The 19297-nt window shown below is 44.8% G+C and overlaps 1 protein-coding gene across 3 annotated transcripts in view; it reads left to right on the top strand.

Annotated features, from left to right (window-relative positions):
- Positions 1-19297, top strand: part of ICA1L (islet cell autoantigen 1 like) — a 213832-nt gene that overhangs the window by 140523 nt on the left and 54012 nt on the right. For all 3 annotated transcript variants that reach the window (XM_029606294.1, XM_029606293.1, XM_029606295.1), the window contains one exon: positions 12776-12850. In XM_029606294.1, coding sequence (XP_029462154.1) covers positions 12776-12850 — 75 coding nt within the window. The remainder of the gene's footprint in view (positions 1-12775; positions 12851-19297) is intronic.

Raw genomic sequence — 19297 nt, 5'->3', positions numbered from 1 at the left:
ACCATTGGGGAACACCAACCATGGACCTTCTGGCAAACCGGTCTAACGCCCAAGTACCCAGATTCTTCAGCCACAGGTGGGAACCCCAGTCCCAGGGAATTGATACCCTGGTACAGGCCTGGCCACAGGAGACACTGTTAATCACCTTCCCGCCGTGGCCCCTATTGGACGCTATCATCAACAAGATAGAATACCACAGGGGACCAGTACTTCTAGTTGCTCTGGACTGGCCAAGAAGACCGTGGTATGCAGACATATGAAGATTGCTGACAGGGAACCCCCTGCCGCTACTTCCACACAGAGACCTGTTCCAACAGGGACCGATCCTCCACGAGGATCCAACTCTATTCTCTCTTACGGTCTGGCCATTGAGAAGACTCGCCTAAGGAGGAGTGGATACTTGGGGGCAGTAATTGACACTCCGACCACGTAAGTTCTCCACATTCCTAACATACATAAAGATTTGGAGAGTATTCGAAGCCTGGTGCGAGGACCATGACATCATACCACGCTCAGTCAAAATTCCTGAAATCTTGGAATTCCTGCAGAATGGCCTACAGAAGGGATTGTCCCTCAACTCCATCAAGGTACAGGTGGCTGCATTGTCATGCTATGGAACCAAGAACGAGAGCAGCAGCATAGCCTCTCACCCGGATGTCTCCCGCTTCCTGAAAGGAGTCAAGCACATCCGACCACCTCTAAAGTGGCCGGTGCCTCTTTGGAATCTCAACCTGGTCCTAGATTTCCTAGCAGGAACCTCCTTCAGACCTCTCCGCGGCCTGTCTCTCCGACTATTAACATTGAAGACAGCCTTCCTGCTGGCAGTCTGTTCAGCCCATCTTAAATCCAAGCTTCAAGCACTGTCCTGCCGAGAGCTGTTCCTCAGACTCACCCCGGGAACCATCCAGTTTCGCACAGTTCCGTTGTTCCTCCCCAAAGTGGTGTCTCACTTCCATCTCAACCAAACCATCTCGCTACCATTGCCAGATGAGCATAAGAATTTGGAAGAGGCTCAAAGTCTACGCCATCTCAACGTCGGCAGACTCCTAGTTCGATCCCTGGAAAGGTCGGAATCCGTACGAAAGATGGACCATCTATTCGTCCTTCACAGGGGAAGAAGCAGGGGGAAGCAGCCTCGCGAGCACCCATAGCCCGCTGGATCAAAGAAGTCATCAAGACGGCCTATGTAGAAGCAGGCAAGCCACCACCTTTACAAGTCAAGGCTCATTCTACTAGAGCCCAGGCAGTGTCCTGGGCAGAAACCAAGATGCTGTCACCCGCCGAGATCTGCAGGGCGGTGACATGGTCCTCCACCGTCTCCAGGTTTTACCGCCTGGATGTTCAGGCTCAGGAGGACACAGCATTTGCAAGGGCAGTACTAAGTGGGTCACGGGCAGCCTCCCACCCAGTTCGGGAGTAGCTTTTATACATCCCATTGGTCCTGAGTCCATCTGCTACACACTAGGAAATGGAGAAATTACTTACCTGATAATTTCGTTTTCCTTAGTGTAGACAGATGGACTCGGCATCCCACCCACGGTTGCCGTTACTCATGGAATTCTCGGGGGACATCCCCGGGAGCGAGTGATTCAAGGGTAAGCCATGCTTTCCTTCATCTAGGACACCCATCCTACCAGGTGTCGACCTTTCTCGGTTGAGGGCACTGGTGGTCTCCAGCTATAGCCAATTCAACCAGTTCAAATTAATCAAGTTAACCAAGTTATAAAGTAAACAAGTTATTCAAATTATTCAGTCATACATATATCCACAATGCTTTTCGAGGAGAATACTGAAGAGCTGCACTTCCTGCAGGGGTATATGTACTAGGGCTGACGTCAGATTGAAATCTGATCCGTCTCCATCTGCTATCAGGATTACACTCTATCCATTGGTCCTGAGTCATCTGTCTACACTAAGGAAAACGAAATTATCAGGTAAGTAATTTCTCCATTACATCATACAAAAATGTGCAAAAATATAAAAGTGCTTATAATGCAAAGACAACTCAAAACTATTCATTACTGCTTCATGAAAACAAACAATACGTTATCAAAATTTATTTAAACAGTGGGAGTTGTTACCCTACCCCATCATAGCGTCTCCCTGCAATGGAGGACCAAATGTCTGTCTTCAATGGAAAACCGAGCAACCAGAAGTAACCAAGCTCAGTTCCCTAACAGCTCTTTTTATACTAGATACTATATTAATGAGTACCATTCTTCCTCAGCATTAAGCCCTCGAAGGGTAACCGTATTAAAAAAATAAATACAGAATTGTTCCCTGAAGTTAAGCCGAGTATCATGGTTGATCTTCCTAAAATCTACTGGAATATGTTCCAATATCCCCCATTTAAAGTCCTCAAAACTATGGTTGTATTCCAAACAATGGGGAACTAATGGAGCAGAGATTGTCTGTGTAACAAGCTCCTGTGTACTCAAAACCGTTAACCCGATCTCAGTTCTGACAGGTACCTCAGTAATTAACAACTCGGGGATTAATATTACTGCCAATCAAGAACGGTTATTGATAAAGGGTTGTCTTTTATTCCTACCTATTTTCATAACTCTTTTCAGTGTAGAATAGATGTATTTCATTTTTTTAGACTTTTGCAGGTGTGCTTATTTTTTTATTTTTTTAGAGTAATACTCTATATGTGACATCTCTGTGGTACAAAGAAAATCTAAGTGGATACCCCCAGGACCTTTAAATGCACACACAAAAACGTTTATGGATCTTATTCTGCATGATGTGCCTAAGGCCTGGATTCATTCTTCACAGAATGATGAATCCTGCGAAAACGGGGGGCGGGCCTGAGAGAGCCCGCAGCCTTCGCACCACTGCAGTGCGATTTCGCGGCCGCGGTGCGCCAGCTACCGGCTTTCACACCGAATAATGCCACCCTGAAAGGTGGTGCTATTTGGTGCGTTACTGCCGACAATAATGTTAGTAACATTATCGCCAGCAGCGAAGCCTCCACCCCCAATCTAATTTGCATGCTCTCGCATGTGAAAATAACCTCCTAAGACTGAATCTTTCAAACGGAAAATAGATCATAATTTGAACCATGATGAGATGATGGATCTTAAACAACTGTGTATGCATCCTGATTTGGTTATAAAACCTGCTGATAAAGGAGGAGTGGTGGTGATTCAAAATCGTGGACAATATCGGGAGGAAATTAGATCTCAATTAAGTGATATTATGTATTACGAATGTTTGGAATTGGATCCCACCTCATGTCTGATTGATTTGATTAATACAGAGCTAGATCTAGCAGCTACTCGGGGCTTTTTAACAGATCAAGAGATGAAGTTTCTTAAACCATGTGATCCTGTCATTCTGGTAATGTACACTCTGCTGAAGATTCATAAATCTATATAGAAACCTCCAGGTCGCCTTGTTGTAGTGTCTATTGACTCAGTTTTAGAGCTTTTGTCACAATTCGTGGTCGTATGTTTGTTTTTTTTGAAAGATGAGGTATCTAAAAGTCAATCTTATGTTGCTTAATATTTTAGATATGGTTAGATTGGACTCTAAGCCCGTTTTTCTTGTATCTTTGGATATTAAGTCTTTGTATACGAACATCCCACAGATTGCAGCCTTGGATATTGTTCTCCGCACTGTTGATGTCCATCCAAGATCTCATTGTGTTTCTTCTGCTTTCATTATAAGTATGGCTGAAATAACTTCATCATTTGTTTGCGTTGGATGCTTTTTATTTACGACATGGCACTTCAATGGGCACACAATGGCCCTGGGTATTGCAAATTTATATGTCGCGAATTTGAACAATGTTTTTTGTACACTTCTCAGTTTTTGGAATCTGTTTTAATGTGGTATAGATACATTGACAATATTTTTTTCATATGGACCTCGACAAAAACAGATAAGTATGAGGGAAAAAAAAAAAAGTGCGAGACTTGCTGGGCAGACTGGATGGGCTGTTTGGTCTTCTTCTGCCATCATTTCTATGTTTCTATGTTTCCAGAACTTTGACTGGTACCTACTGGGCATGCCCAGCATAGCATCAACCCTGCAGCCAGCAGGGATCCCCCTTCAATCTTCTTTTTTCCGCGCAGCAGTAGCCACGTGGGTTAAGGAGCTCTTCAGAGATTCCTGACAGGAATTTTCCTCATGGAACTTTGTTAAAAAAAAAAATTCAAAAAGGTTTACCCCACGGGGGGGGTCCCCTTATTGATTTCTTTGCTCCGCTGTCGAACGGTAAGTTTTTTTGCCCGTTTGTGGTCGATTCCTGTCAAGTTTCTCCCTCGCGGCCTACCGGCCATCGACCGCTCCGCGACTAAATTTTGTTGAAGCCATGGCGTCGGGTTTCCGTCCGTGCCCCAACTGCACTCGAACAATGTCCATCCCTGTCCCTCACACGGTCTGTGTGATGTGCTTGGGGTCCAGCCACTATGTCCTTACTTGCACCAAATGTGCCCAAATGACACCAAAGGGTCGCAAGGCTCGGCTCAATAAGATGGGTCTTCTCTTTCGGCCAAAAACCTCAACACCATTGATAGCTTCGACGTCATCTGAACCAGTGCTGTCTACGTCGCGCCAGCACCGGGAAGCTGCTGCTATCCAACCGGCCTCGATGACTCCATGGGTGTCGACCCCCCCCTCTGTTCCCCTCAGGAAAAACACTGGGGTGAACATCGAGAAAAAGATAGACACTGTCTTCGTAAAGCTCAGGCCATCAATACCGGTAAACCCTCATCGACGTCGTCTGAGCCTCCAAGAAAGAAGCCCTGTACAGAAAAGGCTTAAGAACATAAGAAAATGCCATACTGGGTCAGACCAAGGGTCCATCAAGCCCAGCATCCTGTTTCCAACAGTGGCCAATCCAGGCCATAAGAAGCTGGCAAGTACCCAAAAACTAAGTCTATTCCATGTTACCATTGCTAATGGCAGTGGCTATTCTCTAAGTGAACTTAATAGCAGGTAATGGACTTCTCCTCCAAGAACTTATCCAATCCTTTTTTAAACACAGCTATACTAACTGCACTAACCACATCATCTGGCAACAAATTCCAGAGTTTAATTGTGTGTTGAGTAAAAAAGAACTTCCTCCGATTAGTTTTAAATGTGCCCCATGCTAACTTCATGGAGTGCCCCCTAGTCTTTCTACTATCCGAAAGAGTAAATAACCGATTCACATCTACCCGTTCTAGAACTCTCATGATTTTAAACACCTCTATCATATCCCCCCTCTCTTCTCCAAGCTGAAAAGTCCTAACCTCTTTAGTCTTTCCTCATAGGGGAGTTGTTCCATTCTCCTTATCATTTTGGTAGCCCTTCTCTGTACCTTCTCCATCGCAATTATATTTATTTATTTATTTATTTATAATTTTTATATACCAACATTCTTGATAAAAATATCAAATCGGTTTCCATTGAAACAGAACAGTCGCAGCTGTGGCGTTACATTGAAAAAAGATATATATAATATATCTTTTTTGAGATGCGGTGACCAGAATTGTACACGGTATTCAAGATGCGGTCTCACCATGGAGCGATACAGAGGCATTATGACATTTTCCGTTTTATTCACCATTCCCTTTCTTGGGTTGTAGCACCTAATATGGAACCCAACATTGTGTAATTATAGCATAGGGTTATTTTTCCCTATATGCATCACCTTGCACTTATCCACATTAAATTTCATCTGCCATTTGGATGCCCAATTTTCCAGTCTCACAAGGTCTTCCTGCAATTTATCACAATCTGCTTGTGATTTAACTACGCTGAACAATTTTGTGTCATCTGCAAATTTGATTATCTCACTCGTCGTATTTCTTTCCAGATCATTTATAAATATATTGAAAAGTAAGGGTCCCAATACAGATCCCTGAGGCACTCCACTGTCCACTCCCTTCCATTGAGAAAATTGTCTATTTAATCCTACTCTCTGTTTCCTGTCTTTTAGCCAGTTTGCAATCCAAGAAAGGACATCGCCACCTATCCCATGACTTTTTACTTTTCCTAGAAGCCTCTCATGAGGAACTTTGTTAAACGCCTTCTGAAAATCCAAGTATACTATATCTACCGGTTCACCTTTCTCCACATGTTTATTAACTCCTTCAAAAACGTGAAGCAGATTTGTGAGGCAAGACTTGCCCTGGGTAAAGCCATGCTGACTTTGTTCCATTAAACCATGTCTTTCTATATGTTCTTTGATTTTGATGTTTAGAACCCTTTCCACCTTTTTTCCTGGCACTGAAGTCAGGCTTAACCAGTCTGTAGTTTCCCGGATCGCCCCTGGAGCCCTTTTTAAATATTGGGGTTACATTTGCTATCCTCCAGTCTTCAGGTACAATGGATGATTTTAATGATAAGTTACAAATTTTTACTAATAGGTCTGAAATTTCATTTTTTAGTTCCTTCAGAACTCTGGAGTGTATACCATCCGGTCCGGGTGATTTACTATTCTTCAGTTTGTCAATCAGGCCTACCACATCTTCTAGGTTCACTGTGATTTGATTCAGTCCATCTGAATCATTACCCATGAAAACCTTCTCCATTACGGGTACCTCCCCAACATCCTCTTCAGTAAACACCGAAGCAAAGAAATTTTGATGTTTAGAATACTTTCCACTATTTTTCCTGGCACGGAAGTCAGGCTAACTGGTCCGTAGTTTCCCCAGATCGCCCCTGGAGCCCCCTTCAAATTGTATCACGCATACTATGATGGACTAAAGTGGTCAGTGAATGACTGTAGGATTAGGAACACTGCTGCTAATTCTAAAGAAATCTCCTCTGAATGACTCCAATTATCTTCAACCAGAATTCCAGGTGAAGAGATCCAATGACAGTGACAATAGTTCTTCTGATCAAGGAAGAAGAGGGTTTCTTTAAAGCTTAAAGTTAGGAGGACCATGATCCCAAGTAACACAGCAAAGGCCTGATTTTAAAAAGCATTTACATGCTTAAAATTGGGTATTACAAGTGTAAATGCATTTTACCCATGTAGGTGCGCTTTTGAAAATTGCTACAATATATGTTGTTAAATTATCCATAGGCTATTCACATGTAAAGCAGAGTTGCTTACCTGTAACAGGTGTTCTCACAGGACAGCAGGATGTTAGTCCTCACATATGGGTGACATCATCAGGATGGAGCCCAATCACGGAACATTTTTGTCAAAGTTTCCAGAACTTTGACTGGCACCTACTGGGCATGCCCAGCATAGCATCAACCCTGCAGCCAGCAGGGGTCCCCCTTCAGTCTCGTCTTATAGTAAAAGTACATGCGAAAAATAAAATAATAAATCGTGAGCGAACCCAATTCCGTGGGGTGGTGGGCAGGTTTCGTGAGGACTAACATCCTGCTGTCCTGTGAGAACACCTGTTACAGGTAAGCAACTCTGCTTTCTCACAGGACAAGCAGGATGGTAGTCCTCACATATGGTTGAGTACCGAGCTGAGGATGCTCGAGCAATGCACCAAATGTACCCAAAGACGTGCAACAGGCACAAGAACTGGGGTGGAATTTGGTAGAGGGCATCCTGAACCTTACCGGGTTGGCGGAAGGATGTTGGTACCTCAGTTCGCAAATAAGTTGCATAGCACAGACTGGCCGAAGATGGAATCATGTCTGCCAGCCTTGTCTAAACAATAATGGGCTGCGAAGGTGTGGAGAGAACTCCAGGTAGCAGCCTTACAGATGTCAGCAAGAGGCACAGAGCGTAGGTGCGCTACTGAAGTTGCCATGGCCCTGACAGAGTGTGCTTTAACATGGTCTTGAAGCGGAATGCCTGCCTGTTGATAACAAAAGGAAATACAGTCCGCTAACCAGGAGGAGAGAGTCTGCTTACCCACAGGTTTGCCCAATTTGATGGGATCTTCACTTTTATGAAGGAGTTAATAAACATGTGGATAAAGGTGAATCGGTAGATGTAGTATACTTGGATTTTCAGAAGGCATTTGACAAAGTTCCTCATGAGAGGCTTCTAGGAAAAGTAAAAAGTCATGGGATAGGTGGCGATGTCCTTTCGTGGATTGCAAACTGGCTAAAAGACAGGAAACAGAGAGTAGGATTAAATGGACAATTTTCTCAGTGGAAGTGAGTGGACAGTGGAGTGCCTCAGGGATCTGTATTGGGACCCTTACTTTTCAATATATTTATAAATGATCTGGAAAGAAATACAACCTGGCAGAAAATCAGCACCAGTACCTGCAGACCTGCAATTTAATTTTCAGAAGGAAACTGCCTGCGGAAATTCCTCTTGAAGACTGGAGCTGATGGAGGGAAGCCAGTACTTTTGTTCCTGTGTACTTTTCATCCACTTTGAAGCAGGTGAAAAGCACATGCATGAAAGTATGCATAAGGATTTCAAAGTTAAATCCCTGCATGTACTTTCCCTCTTCCAACCTAGCCCTGCTCCATTTTTACTCACAGGTAAAAGTATGTTGTTAACTGCTTAGCTACTTTAATACTTAGTGGTAGGGAATAGCCAATTTCAAAAGGGCCTTTTTACATTGGTAAACAGGTGTTTACCCACATAAAAAGTTTTGAAACTTACCTTCCCTGAAATTTGACCCTCTTTTAGTCTGCTTTTCTTTTCTACTTTATTATTTTCTTTTATGATCCTTACAAACACATGCAGAAAAAGTCACAAAATACTAGATTTTAGAAAAAGCAAGTCCATAGCCTGTTTTTCAATGGGAAGAACACTAATGAGGGTCTCCATGTCTGTTTGTGTGTCCCCATAAATAGCTTTCGTATTTAATGTTATATCCACACCTGACGTCGTGTCATCTTTCCCCTCTTCCCTACATGGAACATGGGTGGTCCTCTATCACCCCCCCCCCCCCCCCAATCTCTGCCCAAATGACTCCTGGGGTCCTCTCCTTCTCTCCCCTTAGAGGCTGCCATCCACTTTCACACCCCTTAACCAGGTCAATCATGGATTCCTGTCTCCCTCTTTACCCTCCATTTCTTCCTTCATTCCTGTCTCATTTCTTCTCCCTTCTGTCTTTCCCCTCATACAGTCAGTGCAGCCCCATTTTCTTCTTCCTTTGAGCCATTTTACTCACTTTTCTGGTGCATCTCTCCTCTCTCTCTGTCAGACCAGTGGCACATCACATGGCTGTAGTGGAAAATGTTTCTCACTGCTGAGATAATCCAGCTTTCTGCTGCTTTCCTCAATGTGCAACAGAGGATGCAAAGGTTTTGGCATCCACGATAGGCCCCTCGCTTTCTCACATCCTCACGAAGTTCTTAGACCACACTGCCACGTGTTTCGCAGAGGTGGAGAAGAGACTGATTGATTGCAGCCCTCGAGAATCACAATCAGCAGGGTTTATGATTCTTGAGGGCTGCAATTGCTCACCACCTCTGCTAAACATGCGGCAGTGTGGTTTGAGGTTTCTGATAAGTGTGAATGGCCCCCTCTGTCCCTCCTGGTCTGCATCAACGTGGAGTGAAGTTTTTGAGATACACGTCCCACACAGAAACCTGAGATCAGCTAACAAAGCACTCCTAACCATTCCTTCTGTCAGGACAGCGAGACTAACCCAAGTTAGAGAAAGGGCTTTATCCCTAGCAGGCCCTACACTGTGGAAAACAATGCCACTAGAGATCAGATTACAAAAAGACCTCAAAACCTTTAAAAAAAAAAAAAAAAAAAAAAAGTTAAAAACCTGGCTTTTTAAACAAGCTTTTTACAAAGAGAGCGGAGAATAGAAAGTATGCACGAACATGCAGAAGATCACCAGCACACAGCACTGTTCTCAACATGTGCGTTGAAGTAGCTTATTAGTTTATCTCACGGCTAACTTAATTGAATTAAACAGAGCAGGAGAATCATACCTGTAAAGAAGTAACTTACAAGTATATATGTTCAAGACTTACCTCACTCAACAAGTAAGATTTATTACGACATGATGTAACCGAACCTTATTGGCACTTGTTAGAATGTACTACCGTACACATTATCAGATTTAATTTATGTGCCTGTATGTAAACCGTTGTGATGGTATATAACTTAACGACGGTATAGAAAAGATTTTAAATAAATAAATAATAGGTCTCATTCTCATGCTCCTGGCATATGGCAGCAACAGCTCAACTAATTTCAGGTAGCAGCAACCTGTTAATTTTCTCCTTAGCTACATTTTCTTGCATCCTTTGTGGAGGACCCCCTAGGATGGTCTCATGGAGCCCAGGTTGGGAACTACTGCACTAGGCAATTTACAAGTTAACATACATAAGAATCAGACATACAGCATCAATAAAGCACATTTAATAGTCATAGAATTATACATTTACCAGCATAGGATATCTGCATTCACTGTTAGCAGGCAGTCTGTGTTATGCAAACTCATCAGTCTGGGAATAGCAGTGGCTATTCATTCCTTATTCAGCTGGCTAGCAGGCTATATCGCACACTGGTGTGCATTCGCTGGCCTTCCAGTTACAGATTTTAAGGCTCATCAAGTCCGAGTGATACATTTTTGTTGCTCTCCTGAGAGCTGTCTCTATTGCAGTCATCTGTAGGTCCCACTACTGTCTGGACAACCTATCCAGAAGAGAAAGTATTTTTGGACAAGCAGTTTGGTGTTAGCTGTTCACCAGTAGTCTACTTTCCATGGTGGAGTCCGGGTTCTTTTGCAGTAAGTGCTCTGCTGCAACCCTCAGCTTGGGACTCTATATGTGTTGTGGATAATTCAGCCCTGTTTGTCAATGAGAAAGTAAGTTTACATACCATAAATGGTGTTCTCCATAGACAGCAGAATGAATTATCTATGCTTAATACTCACCTGCTTCCCTGGAGAGTTGACTACCTAACTAAATTTAGCTCTGAAATTGACTGAGGAATTCGTGAGACGACACTACGCAGGAACCCCCACAAAAGCTCCACTGAGCTAGAGAGATGGGTCTGTCCAGTGCCATCAGATGAAGTCACCCACATGTCATGACTAATTCATCCTGCTGTCCACAGAGAACATCGTTTATGATAAGCAAACTTGCTTATGTCTTGTGAGTGTATATGTTTTTCACGTAGCAGTAACTGGCTCTCTCTGTCTAGCTTCTCTTCCCTACTGCTAAAAGAATAATTTTCTGACCTTTAGATGGATTTTAAATTGATCTGTATAAAAAAAAATACTGATGTACTGTATCAACTCACCAGGATTCTCTAATCTTACATACCACTCTCCATCTCCCCTTTCTTCATACCTTTGTAGCATTGCTTAAAAAGCATTCAAGTGCTAGAATGGCCATTTAGCATAAATCACAAAAGAGAGTGAACTGAAAACTGCATACAGTAAAGGTTTTGGAGAATTTGTCATGTGGTGCTTCAGTTCTGATGCTGATTTAAAAGTGCAAATGTTCACTCTTTTACCTAAACACAGTATTTTGTCCCCATGAGTTTCATAGCTAAAGAACCAAGCTGAGATGAAAAATGTTGGGTCAAGCACTGTTTTAAATTTCCGTGTGATTATATCCTGTTACATGTAGTTTGAGAGTTGAAGCTGGAAAAGCAGGACTACTAGCCTCGCCAAATAGTCTGTAATATTTATATAAAAACACAACAAAAACAAACAAAATGTAAATATTCAAAGTTCAAGTGTATCCTAAACTTGATGTTTCTTAGGAATCTATTCTATCATTGCAATGTGTATGGGGGAGGGTGGGGGGAAATAGTGTTTAAGGATAAATGGAAAGTGATGGCTCTGACTTATTGTAGATATGAGCACTTGTTATCTGTACTATCTCTCACTAATACAGTTTAAATTGAAACAAAAACAAACAAAATGCGACACAAATCTGAACAAATCTGGCTTATGATGATTGGAAGCCCTGCTTAACTCTGTGCCCTATCTTGCTAGGTCTAGTAGGCCAAGTACAGATGTTCTTCCTTAGCCTAGATTCTCTTCTTATCAGCCACCACAATCTTCTACTGCTCTGTATTTTAAACCTTTCAGACGTTTTCCCCCTGCTTAGGCTCACTGCGCCAGGGCAAATGTGAACTCATCCACTAGCTCTCACCGGTAATAGCATAGATGTGCCCTTGAAGAAAGTTTTATAAGACATGTCTCTGCAGAAGTCCATATTTCCCTCTAACTTTTCTGTGAAAACAGTTAAGAAAATATGGACTGATGAAACAATCTAGAAAGATCCTCGCTTGATGCAAGGTTTGCTGTGGCATGGCACCCAGTAGCCATGAAAAGAGGACAAGGAATGTCTTTTTACAAAATGGGAACCATTGCAATTCCCCCCCATCATACACAGGCACTTTATTTCAGTATCCAAATTTGTCCCTGTCCCCAACAACACATAGGAGAACTGGACAAGTGGCACAGGTCTCTTTGCTGGTCAAGTTGAAGGATAAGCTTCTGAGAGTGAACTTTCAGTTCCACTCTTGATTCAAAAAGGGTTGCCCTGCAGCAGCAATCCCCTTTCCTTCTCCTGGGTATCATTTGTGCAATATGCCTAAATCCCACCAGCCCAAGCAATAGACCCAAATATAGATGATCTGCTATGTCCCTGGCTGGTTTGCTTTCTCACTTGGCTTCTGATCCTGATTAGGACTTATATTATAAAAGAAGGCCATGAATAGATGCCAAATATAAAGCCATTTAGTTTGACTGTATATATTACTTCTTATAAGCAAAGGTTTATCTCAGGTTGTTAAAGCACTTCTATAGCAAAGGATTTTTTTTAAAATTGTGGTATCCACACTCCATTCTATTGAGAGTTCCAGTTATTCTCCCAAGATTTTATTCCTTTTTTTAGCTTTGTTTTTTTTTTTATTCTTGTTTTGCTTCAGTAACTGAACGTCAAGGGAGAGACAGCTGCCAGATGAATGCAAGTGGGGATTCTCATTTGTTGAACCTTGAAAATGGTAAGGATCTGATCTGTACCCCAACTAGTATATCAATATAATAAGAGCATGTGTGTTCTTGAAATAATTTTAAATATGCTAGAAGTATTGTGTTCCTTATGATGGGAACTTCTGTGCGACTATCACTAGTCGCGTGCGTGCATGTGTGTGTGTGTGTGTGTTTATGTATGTATGTTTTTATAGTTATAAAAATCAAAATGCTTAATTGCTTATTAAAAATAAAAGCCAGAAGTACAGGGTTATTTTAGTTCTGTTAATTCCCCACATTACATTTGCAATATTTATGAGGACAACCAGACTACTTCTTTCTTTATTCTTGTTCCCCTTTTTCCAAAATGGATCATTTGTTGGTATGTGTTAGCTGTATTATTTTAGTGGCGTCAGAGGTTCTGGTTCCCATCTGTACTGTGTTCTCCATTAGTCACATGGTGATATGTCAATTTTTTATTTATTACTAGTTTGGTTTTTGAAAGTGAATACATCTCCTTGCTGCAGATGGTTCCATATGCTACTGGTGTTAGAGCAGCTTGAGGTAATACATGAGGGCATGGAATGCCTGTGGGAACTAGCCACGTTCCTTAATGCTGTTTTGAAATGATAGACTGTCAAAATGGATTCCTCTTGAGCTGTTCAGAGCATGACCCAAGGTAGTCAGTGTCCGAACTCACCTTGGACACTGAAACCAAGTATTATGAGATGGCTAAAATATTCCTCACATAGGGGGCCGATATAATAAGACCCATGGTGAAATCGGTGCTAGTTGTCTGTTTGTATTTGTTTTTTAGCATGCGCAGGAAAAGCAGGCATCTCTGCAGGATGTAATAAAGGAATGGCATGCAAATGAGATACAGGCAGAAAATCCACACAAAGCAAATATCTGCGCAGATATGTGCGCTAAAGGCCCTATGCAATTAACCACACATTAACCCAAATCAGTATGGTGTCCCATGATTATTTCTTGGTTGAAAGCTTTTAAGACAGTAGTGAATGATCTGGGTGGAGGACTGAAGGTGGGTAGAGCAGTGTCTAACCCCTTCATGATCCATCACTGATCGCGTGGGTGTTATAAAGGCTGATGCTAGTGAGTGGGGAAAATGCCTCTCTTCTGGCTTCTGCTGCTTAATTTTTTGACCTCCAGACAGGCACTTACGCTTAACTCCTATCCTGACCCAGGTGCTAAAAAACCTGAAGCTTTCTGCGTTGCCCATGGATAGTTAATTGCTTCCTTTGCATAGCATTAGCAAGGACTTGTGCTAAATCAGTTGCGGCTTTTTGAACAGGTTTACTTGCATGTTTTTTTCATGCTAACCTTATTATGTACACAAGATTAGCAAGGAAAAACGTGCGTAATACCACGCACACAAACCCGCAGCAGGTCTGTCGCAGCTTATTATATCTGTCCCATAGATCTGATCACTGCTGTCACTGAGTATTAATGAATGTTAATGGATCCAGTCTGAATACTGGAGTATACAGTAGTTATAGAAAGTCTACATCCCTTCCAAAATATTCAGCTTTTGTTGCTTTTAAGGCTGGAAATAAAATGCATTAAAACAGTGTTTGCTCCATGTATCCAAATATCCTAAGCCAAAACAAGTAAGCAGGTATAATAATTGTAACACAGGCACCCCAATATTGGACAATTACAAAATATTAGTAATGCAAATAAGGGTGTCAGCAAGTCGGGAAGCAAGTGTAAGACCACCTCAAAGGTGGTAGCCCAGACCTCTCAATCATCCACCCAAAAGAGACCTGAAGATAAACAGAAACGTGTTAGCAGCTAAAGTTCTTTCCCTGTACATACCCAGATCAGTCCAGACAAATGGGTTAATCATCCCTACCAGCAGATGGCGATAGAGAACAAAACCTTGAGGCACTGATACATAACCGAGAGTGCCACCTGCAGCCCCTCTGTATTTCTCTGTCTCCAGCAGATGGTAGAGGTGCTAACCTGTAGTCTGATTGAGTTCAAGTTGAGAGACAGATTGGAAGGCTCCCTGAGGTGTTAGGCTCCTTCGTGGACATCCCTCAGGTGGAGCAGGGCGACCGGGAGGAGGGGGGGGGGGGGATTGGAAACCCCTGGCTGGTGTTCACTGTCATCCGGCCGGAGGTCCTGATAGCCAGGGGACTGGCTTTCTCAGGACCACTGATGCCCCCTCCTGAGGCCTGCATCAGCCTGTCAGGGAAGTACCCTGCTCTTCTAAATTAAGCTGCTGTTCTTGTTCTTGGGGGAAAAAAAAAGGAAAACAGTGAGAGACATGTTTTTCTGTGCAGTGGTTTCCAGGAGCAGTCAGTGTTGAGTGCCTTTGTAGCAGCAGGAGCTGCCATGCCAGGAGGGGAAGGCGGGGGGTTGCTTCTCTCCCCTTCTCTCCCCTCCCCTTCTCTCCCCTCACCAATCCTGGGGGCCCCAGGATTGGTGAGGGGTTGGGTATTTTAGGACTGCAGGTGCGGTCTCCTTTCAGATCCCTGATTTTTCGGGATGTCGGGCCAACACTGCCGCACACTTTTCTTTGGCGGGATCCTTTGAATTTTTGTTTGGAGTTCCCATGTGCTGTTCCGACTGCGTTTGGAGGGCGGCCGATGTGCTGTGGTTGCCGCGTGTGTGGCTTGTGAGGCCTGCTGGGCATGCATGCGATTTGCTACAGTCGTGTGTAGGGCTTGGATTACTGCGGTTATGGCACCAAAACTGTGAGTAGTGGCCTGCAGGGCCTGAGGAACCTGGTCTGTTCAGCTGAGCAGCAAATTCTTGTGCACCGGCTGCCAGGGGGTGGTGGTGAAGGGACCTCAGAGGGTTCCCTTGAGAAGAGGGCTTTTCGCTTGGCGGGCTGCCCATCTGTGACCCTAGGGGGATCTCGGGGGATGCCTGTGTCAGGTGGAGATTGCATTCAGGACTCAGCGCACAGTGGGAATCTGTAGAATGGGCTTCCCCCTCTGTCACCTGTAGTTCAGGAGGACTTCGAGGGGGGGGGTCAAGATTTGGGGGTGGCAGTCTCTCTGATCAGGGGGCTGGGGACCCAGAAAATTTTCCTCCAGAGTTTATTCTCCTCCTCCATAAGGTCTTTCTGGCAAGGAAGGGATCGGCTGTCAAATGTCCAAAGAGGGCTCCTGGGCAGGTGTCTGAGTTCCCTAAGGAAATTCCTACAGGGGGATCTGGTGACCCGTTGCATCGACTGGGTTTGGGTCGGGCAGGTCTGGAGCCTGACCCCAGAGAGGGGGAGGACTCAGATGGTATTCCGGAAGATCCTCTTAAGTTACAGGATGCAGACCCAGATGCAGACATGGATTACCAGTATTGGAAGGTGATGATCCCTGCATAGTCAACTTGTTTAAAAAGGAGGAGTCATGTCCCCTCATTCCTCAAGTTTTACAGGAATTGGGGGTGAAGGTGACTCAGAAGGAGTCAGATAATGAGGGCATGAACCCGGTCCTGGATGGTCTGCGGGAGCTCTCTAGTGCCTTTCCTTTGCCAAAGAAGATTCACAAATTGGTGAACAGGGAGTGGGACTCCTCGGAAATTGGCCTGAAGGTCGGAAGGGCCATGGCTAAGCTCTATCCCCTGATGGAGGAGACCTTGGAGCTTCTGCAAGACCTGAAGGTGGACGTGGCTGTTTCAGCGGTCACCAAGAAGACGACCATCCCAGTGGCAGGGGCAGCCACCTTGAGGGATGTGCAGGATCGCAAGTTGGAGATTCAGTTGAAGTGGCTGTTTGAGGTGTCCGCACTGAGTCTCTGGGCCATGGTTTGTGCTAGCATGATGCAGAAAATGTCTTTGCTGGTTCAGAAGTTTTGGGAGCCGGCTTCCTCCAGGGAGGGGTATTCCCTGCAAGCTGGTGCTTGGAGGCTGGGGTAGCATATGTCGCGGATGCACTTTATGACCTAGTCCGCACCTCGGCTAGGAGCATGGACTCGACAGTAGCGGTTCGTAGGCTGTTGTGGCTCTGAAATTTGTCTGTGAACATGTCGTCCGAGGCTCAATTGTGTAATCTTTCTTTTAAGGGGAAGTTCCTGTTTGGGGAAGATTTGGATCAGCTCATGAAAACTTTGGGAGAGTCCAAGGAAAATAAGCTTCCAGAGGATCGCAAGTCCGGCAGGAAGGTTGTTTCTCCTCTGTCCTGTTTTCGGGATTCACGTAGGTTCCGTTTTGGCAGACCCGGGACAGGGGCTAAGCAGTCAGTTGGTCATCAGCAGTCCTTTTGAGGAACCCGCAAACCTGCCAGGGATGGTGCCGGGCAAAACCCCGGCAGGAGCAAGTCTTTGCAATGAGGTCAGCCTCACCCATTCTTACGTAGAAGTGGTAGGGGGCAGATTATCCAGCTTTTACGAGGAGTGGACCAGGATTATCTCAGACCACTGAGTGTTAGAAGTGGTCCACAATGGTTACGCACTAGAATTTTCTCATCCCGTCAGGGAAGCCTTTCTGGAGTCCCATGTCATCTCCCAGAAAAAGCGGGATGCTGTGCAGAGGACTCTGCAGAGGCTGTTGCGCCTCAATGCTATCGTGCCAGTTCCAACAGAGGAACAGGGTCAAGGACGGTATTCCATTTATGTAGTGCCAAAGAAGAAAGCCACATATGTGCCTATCGTCAACTTGCAGAAGGTCAACAGAGCTCTACGAGTGCTGCATTTTTGGATGGAAACACTAAGAACAGTAATAACGGCAGTCCACAAAGGACAGTTCTTGGCATCATTGGACCTGATGGAGGCTTAACTTCATATCCCTATTCGGCAGGATCATCAAAGGTTCCTGCGCTTCAAGTTGCTGGGCCAGCATTTTCAATTTTGGGCCCTACCTTTCAGGCTGGCCATGGTGCCTCAAACCTTAACAAGGTGATGGTAGTGGTGGCAGCAGCCCTTTGAAGAGAAGGAGTGTTGATCCATCCATATTTGGAAACTGGCTGATTTGGGCAAAAACAGAGGAAGTGTGTCAGAGATCGATCCAGATAGTTATGGTCACCTTGTGGTTGCTATGTTGGATGATAAATGTGGCAAAGAGTCACTTGGTTCCCTCTCAATCCCTGGAGTATATGGGGATGTTTTTCGATACCCAAAGGGGCAGAGTGTTTTTGTCCTCCTACAGGGTAACCAAGCTGCAGGCTCTGACTATTTGCAGGACCTCGGCTTCATGGCCTCCACGTTGGATCTGGTTCTGTGGGTATTTGCGCACATGAGGCCGTTACAAAGTGCACTTTTATCCAGGTAGAATCCCGTGTTAGAGGAGTATCAGCTGCCCTTGCCTCTCCTGCAAGAGTCCAGATCCAGTGGTGGCTATTGCATCCCAACCCGGAAAAGGGTGTGGATCTGGAGACCCTGGATTTGGGTAATAGTGACTACAGATGCCAGTCTTCAAGGTTGAGGTGTGATGTGCCTGGGATGTTCGACCCAGGGACTGTAGTCAGCGGGGGAGAGGACCTGGTCCATCAATTGTCTAGAAACAAGGGTGGTTCACCAGGCGTTGGAGGTGTTTATTCCCTGGATCAAAGGCAGAATGGTGCGAGTTTTTTGGACAATGCGACAACAGTCACATACATCAACCAACAAGGGGGACCGAGGAGCCATGCAGTGGCTCTGGAAGCTCATCATTTGTTTTGCCTGGGCAAAGCTCCAACTGGAAGGGATAGCAGCGTCTCACATCTCGGATGTGGACAGTGTGCATGCGGATTGTTGCGAGAGTGCTAGGGAGCTTTCCCACTTCCGGGAAGAGTGGTGTGCCTTTGGACCACAACTTGACTGCAGAGGGGAGCTCCGTGGAAGTGCTGAAGCAGGTGAGACGTGTCCAAGCACAGGCACAGGCAGAAGACCAGGAACTCGGATCTCTGCCGAACCTGACGCATCAGTAGAGACCCAACAACACAATGCTGATCTCTGGGGTAGCCCTCCAGCTACTCGATAGCCCTTTCGGACCTGCCATACGGGAACAGCAAATGCGCCAGGATGGACAGAGGTCGAGGGCAGATGATGGAACTGGAACAAGATGAGACTTGAAGACTGAAGACAATGGTCAGACGATACTTGAAGACCATGGTCAGACGATACTTGATAAGGTTGAAGCAAGGCTGAAGAGAAGAACATCAGGGACACTGATGAAGACACTCGAGTGGATAGACGACAGAAGAATTAAAACTCAGTATGAAAGTATCCGGCCATGACTCGTAGCAGCAGCCATTCTAGACTGAGCTTTGGGGACAAGGCGTGATCGGTCACTCAGCCAAGAGCATTGAGGAGGCTCCTAGAGGCAGAACAACAGGAAGACGGACTTCAGGAAAGACAGGCCATCAGAAGGTGAGGACTTCAGGAAGATCTGAAGGTGAAGACATCAGGAGGGTTGGATGACGAAGACATCTGAAGACAAGGACTTAGGATCCGGTGAGAGACCAAACATGGAACGAAGATGCAGACGAAGGATCAGGAACCACTTAACACTTAACCACCGTCGATTATATAGTCACA

The sequence above is a fragment of the Rhinatrema bivittatum genome, chromosome 6 (assembly GCF_901001135.1).
Source record: "Rhinatrema bivittatum chromosome 6, aRhiBiv1.1, whole genome shotgun sequence".
NCBI classification, from domain to species: Eukaryota; Metazoa; Chordata; class Amphibia; order Gymnophiona; family Rhinatrematidae; genus Rhinatrema; species Rhinatrema bivittatum.
This window is presented reverse-complemented; position numbering and strand designations above follow the sequence as displayed.